General features: G+C 35.1%; 1 protein-coding gene across 1 annotated transcript; it reads left to right on the top strand.

The window, feature by feature from the left end:
* Positions 1 to 1,520: 1,520 nt before the first annotated feature.
* On the top strand, positions 1,521 to 5,077 carry LOC106312739. The gene is made up of 4 exons (XM_013750362.1): positions 1,521 to 1,603; positions 2,118 to 2,296; positions 2,367 to 2,994; positions 3,073 to 5,077. The coding sequence occupies exons 2-4, from the start codon at positions 2,120 to 2,122 to the stop codon at positions 4,938 to 4,940; spliced, it is 2,673 nt and encodes an 890-aa protein (XP_013605816.1). The 5' UTR covers positions 1,521 to 1,603; positions 2,118 to 2,119; the 3' UTR covers positions 4,941 to 5,077.
* The last annotated feature ends 2,039 nt before the right edge of the window (positions 5,078 to 7,116 follow it).

The raw sequence follows: 7,116 nt of genomic DNA, 5'->3' as shown, positions 1-7,116 counted from the left end.
GAATTCAGTCATATCAGCACCGCGTTTAGAATCTCTCTGATGCTTCCCTTCCATCACTGCCAAAGACTTTGCAAACAAGCTTCTTCTTCGCAAAGCTATTATAGATTTATCAAATATATATAATTTGCAAAAAGTGTCTGAATGTTGGAGAGCCACGAATTATTTTTGTTGTTAATAATTATTAATGAAAATTGTTTTTGTCTGCAGGTTTTGTCGGTAGGATAGAAGGACAAAATGATAATATTATATAAAACTCACACGGTATATCGATAAGTTAGGGTAATTAGTTATAGAGTGATTTTTTTTTTTTGTACGCTATACAATGTAATTACCCTAAAATAATTAAATAAAATATAATCTAAACAAACCAATATTATATACATGGAGGAATTTATAAGCATATATTTTAAAATTTGATTTATTACTAAAACAAGAGAGAGAGTTTAACGAGTCAAAGTATTCAGCTTCTTATTCTCTTTAAATATATACATTAAAATAAGATAAAAAGATGAGATAAATTACATTTAGTTGAACCAAAAAACAAAAAAAAAACTTAAAAAGGTGAAGGAAAAAAGCAGAGAATAGAATAAAAAGGGAAGGGGGGAGAGAAGACCGGATGTTGACAAAATAAATTTAATGTCACTGTTGTTGTGTTTTTGAGTCGTTTGTTTATGTAATTTTCGGATCTTTCCTTTTCTCTCTATAAACAAACCTCCTCCTTATCGCTCCGAAAAGAAGCAGGCGAACAAGAAGAAGAAGAAGAAAAATAATAAAGGAGATTTTTTTTTTCTTTCTTTTTGGTGAGAGAGAGAGAGTGGCCCAGTCAGTAGATCGAAGAAGATGACGATCTAATCTTCTCTATCAATGTTGTTTACCCTCTATTACTAAACCTAAAACCCTAATCAATAAACCCTAAACCCAAGTATAAACCATAAACCCAAATATAAACTATAAACCCAAATAAACCATAAACCCACGTATAAACCAAACTCAAATAGAATGGAACAAAATAAATAGCATAGTATATATTGATGAAATTATGAAATGTCTATGATTCCATGGAATAAGTTAATGCTGACCCCAACCATACCCCCTCACCTTCTAAATACTAAATACTAAACCCTAAACCCACATATAAACCCTAAACCCAAATATCAACTTAAGAAAATTACAAACTATATTTTTAAACAAAATAGAACACTCTTTAGTAATCGTCAAGTGGAATGGAACATGCTAAAATAGTATTGTCAAATGGAATGTAATATAATAGAACCGTCAAATGGAATGGAACATAATTGCAACCGTAACTTACAGTAGTTAAAAGTATCTTTCGCAAAACGTACATGTAAAGTCGAATCGGCAAGAATTCAGTCATATCAGCACCGCGTTTAGAATCTCTCTGATGCTTCCCTTCCATCACTGCCAAAGACTTTGCAAACAAGCTTCTTCTTCGCAAAGCTATTATAGATTTATCAAATATATATAATTTGCAAAAAGTGTCTGAATGTTGGAGAGCCACGACTTGTAAAATCCTCATTTTTTTGGGGTCTTCTGAAGAAAGAAGCATCGATGCGAGCTGGCGATAAAAGGATGTGTCTTTGAGGTAAAAAAAACCTCACCTTTCTTTCTGATAATTTGTTTTTTTTTTTTTTAATTGGATAGATTTTCAATTTTTTTTTTAATATGCTAAATTTTCACTAGATTAATGCATTTCTTCAGTCAATTTGGTTCAATCGTTTGCAGATTCTTTGTAATCTAAGTTTAGATTCTGCGTTAGAACTCATCAAAACCCTTATATACATACATAGAAGAGTGTATCAAAATTCTCACTTTGACTTCTGAGCAACTGTTTAGGAAGAAGCTAATTCAGAAATGGGTTTATGGTGGTGGAACTAAATCGAGCTCATTTAGTTAATAAAGTTTTGGTTTTTATGCTTGTTCTGTTGATGGAACCAGGTTAAGCTCATGGAGTTATAAAGTTTCTGTTTTTACGGAGCATAATGCTTTATTGTGTTGATTTATGGATTAGGGACAATGCCTAATGTCTTTTTGAATCAGAGTTGTTCATCTCTCTTGTCCAAGACTAAAGTTTGTGTGTTTTGTGTATGTGAGAGCAGGAATGGGAACAAAGGTGCATTCTGAAACCATATTACCTCGAAGATATCATCACTCTATGAGAGATCTCAACAACGATTCCAACGGTTGTAGTAGATTGCCATTCCTCAATAATGATCAATCCTACAAAGATGTGGTGAGAAGGACAATGCTCGAGCACGAAGCTGCTTTTAAGTCACAGGTTAGTTACTTCTCTTTGTGGGTTCAGCTCTTGGTTGATTATATCTTTGCTCATTCTCATCTTTAACTAGGTTTTGGAACTTCACCGAGTATACGGGATACAAAAGGACATGATGGACGAGCTGAAAAGGAAACAGTTCAATAAAGAATTGTTTCCAGTCGAGGCATCATGTTCATCTCAAGCTACTACTAACGATGACGTCCGTAAATGGAAAACGCCTAGTTTCCCTGTGGCAAACTCGGTTTACGACAGACCATCCATGTCGGTAGTGGAGGATAACGGCCATTCCCCCATGAAAGGAGCTAGTTCAAAACATGTAGAAGCTTTGGAGATTAGACCGACGAAAATCAGGAGAAGGATGATAGATCTTTGTCTCCCCGCTGATGAGTACATTGATGACAGTGAAGACGTTGTAGTGTTGAAAGATCATAGGCAGCTTCCTAATGGAGCTGAGCCTCGAGGAGGAGATGGTTTGAGAATTGGTAGTAGAAGCAATGGCTTGGCTGATTTGAACGAACCGTTTAAGGCTCAAGACACAAATGAAGTTGCTTATGGCAATTTTCAAAGCCATGTTCGTGACTATGGAAAAGTTCTGAACTCAGGCAGTGTAAGGGAGCAGCATGTTCCCGTTATCTCTCTGCAACCAGGTGAGAACGGTAAACCGAAAGCCTGGCCACAACATCAGCCCTTAAGAATCGGTAAGATGAATCCACTAAGTTGTATACTGTTGGATTTTGCTTCGTTGGTTCTAAAACTTTGAAGTTAACTATCTGCAGATCATTACACTGGCACACATAATAAGTCTGCTACTCCATTTCTTCAACCGGGCAAGCCACAAAGAGTAATGGGTTTAGCTAATGCTGGTCCTCCACCAAGCAAGGCAGACTTGTGGAGAGGAAAGACGTTTATTGACCTAGAAGCTGATACTGATACTGATACTGATACTAACACTATCCATGAATCAAGTAGTTTTGCTTCTCATCAACAACCGCAACGCCACTTGTATCCTTACAATCCTCCAGAGTCTGCTGTCCCGTGGAACCGTTCGCATTCTTCTTGGCAGAATCCTAGCTTTGCTTTCCCTCAGAGAGTTGAGAGATACCCGGTTCTAAACCTGTCTGACACAAATGCTCAGAAGCTAGGGGGTCTCGGTGATAGATTACAGTTTGAAAGCAATGCTAGGTATAACACAAACCACAACATGTTCTACAATGAGTGTTCTTCTTCATCCAAATCAAAAGGGACTGGCTATAGTTATCCTAACGGAGGAAGAAGTGATCACAGCCTCTTGGATTTGAATGGCTCTGAGGTGAAGTCTGTGAGAGATTTGAACTTGAACGTGACACTTTCAAACACTTCTGTTGTTGAAGTCAGAAACGAACATGATGTGGCTACTTTACCATGGCTTGTAAAACCCAAGCCTGTTTCTGATGGGAGATGGAATCTGAATAGTAAAGATACTGTTCCGAGTCCTTCTTTGAAACCTTCCAACATAATCAAAGAGGAGGCAGGGAATCTTATGTGGCTAGAGAGGTTAAAGTCTGGTTCTTGTTCCAGTAAACCAGAGACTGATAAGATCAGAGCCGGAACTGCTTATAGAGACGAATCTAACGCAGAAAGAGATAAAGTTAGGATAATGCTAGACATCAACGAGCCATGTGAAGAGGAACAGATAGAGACAAAGGTTTCTGTTAGTAGTAAGTGTCAATTTGATTTGAACATGTCGGTTAGTGAAGACGAAGATGAAAGCTGGTCTGCTCCTCCTACTAGTTCAAAACTGAGTTCAAAAAGACTTATGATAGATTTGGAAACTGTTCCCGAGTCTGATGTTGAAGAAGAAGATCTCTCTGGAGAAAAAACATCAGAAGAGACCCCTAAACCTCTGGAGAAACCGCCAGAGTTTGAGAAAACAGCAGCAGAGACAATAGTTGCCATCTCATCAGAAGCTGTTGCTTCATCAGAAGCTCCAGAAACTGTCATCCTTCACTGGTTTGCAGAGACAGTAGACACACACAAAGAGAATCTTGACCAAAAGCTAGCTTCTCTCTCAAGGAGCCAAGTGCGTTCTATAGAAGAGATAGACTACTTCGAGTCAATGACCCTGCAGCTACCTGAGATCACAGAAGAACAGTACACCCCTAAGCCACTAGTCCCTGAGGACCTCGTATTAGAGGAAACCTCTGTTGCCACCAGCCAAAGGCCAAGAAGGGGAAACGCGAGGAAAGGCAAACAGAGAAGAGACTTCCAAAGAGACATCCTCCCTGGACTTTTGTCTCTCTCCAAACACGAAGTAACGGAAGACATTCAGTTGTTTGATGGGTTCATGAGAGCAGCGACGGGAAGCTCATGGACTCCAACCGGTTTAACGAGGAAGAAAACCGGTGCAAGAGGAAGACCAAGACGGGTTATAACAAACCCTGAACCGGTGGTTTATTACCCGGTTCAGGCTCCTCCTCCTTGTCCCACCTCGGTTCAACAGCAGGTGGGGAACAACGGTGAGATTGAGGATGGGAGCTTTGGAGGTTGGGGTAAAATGACAAGAAGGCCGAGGAGACAGAGATGTCCTTCTTCTTCAACTGTAACTACAAGTGTAACAACCAACGTTCATCATCACACGCGGATGTCACGTAATGGTTGGGAATAAAATTGTATTTGTGATACCATAGATTTATCATTTTACTGTCTGATTCTTTTTCAAAAAATGTTATGGTATAGAGAGATGGAGAAAGATAATATATCAGACTGTTTGTGATAGATATTTCCACCAGTGAAATTTTTAAAATTTATTTTCGCCTCGTAATGTTTTTATATTCATGAAAATATTTATTTTTTAGCATTGTTCTAAAATAGGCCTGAGCATTTTAACCCGGATCCGAACCGGAACCGATCCAAAAATATCTGACTCGGAACCGGACCGAAAATTTACAAGTACCTTTTGGGTCTAAATTTTTTTTACTCGAAAGAACCGGAACCGAAAAAAAACCGACCCGAATAGACCCGGACCCGAAAAGAACCGATCCGAATAGACCCGACCCGATAAGAACCGATTTGTACCCGACTTAAAAACATGTATATCTAAAACTATGATGTTTTTGTGTTCTATTTTATATATATTATTTTATGATTTAGTTGAAATATCTTTTGTTAACAACATTTGTTATTATTTTTTAACATTTTTAAAGTAATATAAAGCTTTAAAATGTAAAATTTAGAGTTTAAAAATGTTATATTTTAACTATTAATAGTTTCATTTAAGTTGTTTTGTAAAATTTTAGATATATATGACAAATATTCAACTAAAGTTGATGGAATTGGGTATATCATGTCATTTTCAGATCCTAAATACCCGAACCCGACCCGGACCCGATAAGAACCGACCCAAACCTGAACCAAAAATTTCTAAGTACCTACTGAGTCTAAATATTTAGGACCCGAAAAAACCTAGATCCGAAAGGAACCGGCCCGAACCCGACCCGAAGACCCGAACGCCCATGCCTATTCTAAAATGTTTGCTAAAGTGGCAAATTAGATCTAAATGAAATATTTTTTTTTTAATAAATAAATCTAGGTATTCAAAAAATTGGTCTAAGAAACACATGAGTAATTAATAATTTCTCCTAAAACATGTAATTATCGCCTAACGATTTTTCGGAAACTAATTTAGATTGGTTGACTTTTTCATTATAATTGGGTTTATACAAAAAAAAGGTTCAGTTCGCATATATAATGTATGTTCCATGTAAATAGAATTCATGGGGCTATTTTGTTTTTTTTTTGCTCAAGTAATTAACTAACATTCGCGTATTTAATTTGTAGTTTCACTAATCATTTTGGCTTCCCTAATTTGGTTTATAGACACCAAGGTGATGATTGTTTTGTTAGTTTTTAGTTTTTGGTTTCTAGTTTTTAGTTTTTGGTTTTTGGTTTTTTGATTTTGGTTTTTAGTTTTTGGTTTTTGATTTTGCAGTAGATTTTAGCTTTTTGAAAATCATGAATGGTTGTTTTAGATTTTGGTTTTTAGTTTTTGGTTTTTGCTTTTAAAATTAATAAAATATTTTTATACAGATAAAATATTTATTCTGAAAAATAAAATATAAAATACAAACATCAAAACACACATAAACTTATTTAATAAAATTAGAGGTGTTAAAAATATTTAAATAAAAACTGCAAAAAACAATATAAATTATCAACATATAACATTTTGTAATGACTAACTTCAAATAATTAATTTTATTTCTTTTGATAAGTTAAATTTTTTTATAGGAGTTATTTTGCTTACATCAGTTTATTATTAGATAAAATATCATTCAAATATTATAATAATATTAGTACAATAAGCTTTGTTGATTAGTATAAATGAAATTTGCTATAAATTAAAAAAGTGTCCAACAGTTTATTATTCGATAAAATATTATTCAAATATTGTAATAGTTTTGGTAAAACCTGTGTTATAATAAAAATAGATGTAAAATACCTTATATAGATATGCTCAGAGATTATTATTATTAGCAATTAAGAAGGCCTTAGTAAAGGGTCTTACGTATTATACATATCATAGGTATTACCCAAATCATGACTTACGTAAGTTGTATATATATGTAATAATAGATAAACGTAAAAGAAGTTTCAAGCAACAAAAATATAAAAAACTGGTTTTTGGTTTTTGTTTCGAAATTGACGGTTATTTAAAAACCTAGTTTCCTTATATTTTAGAAAAACTATTTATCAAAAAGCTTGATTGGGTGAAAAATGGTTTTTGGAGAAACAAAAACCAAAAACTATTCCAAAAACCAGAAACAATCAACTTTCAAAAAGTG

Source organism: Brassica oleracea, chromosome C8 (assembly GCF_000695525.1).
Source record: "Brassica oleracea var. oleracea cultivar TO1000 chromosome C8, BOL, whole genome shotgun sequence".
Taxonomy (NCBI): Eukaryota; Viridiplantae; Streptophyta; class Magnoliopsida; order Brassicales; family Brassicaceae; genus Brassica; species Brassica oleracea.
The sequence above is the reverse complement of the archived record's forward strand: the minus strand, read 5'-3'. Positions and strand labels throughout refer to the sequence as shown.

Coding starts and splice junctions, on each gene's coding strand:
- LOC106312739 (XM_013750362.1), top strand. CDS start 2,120: ATGGGAACAAAGGTGCATTCTGAAACCATATTACCTCGAAGATATCAT. Junction 2,297..2,366: donor AAGCTGCTTTTAAGTCACAG/GTTAGTTACTTC, acceptor ATCTTTAACTAG/GTTTTGGAACTTCACCGAGT. Junction 2,995..3,072: donor ACATCAGCCCTTAAGAATCG/GTAAGATGAATC, acceptor AACTATCTGCAG/ATCATTACACTGGCACACAT.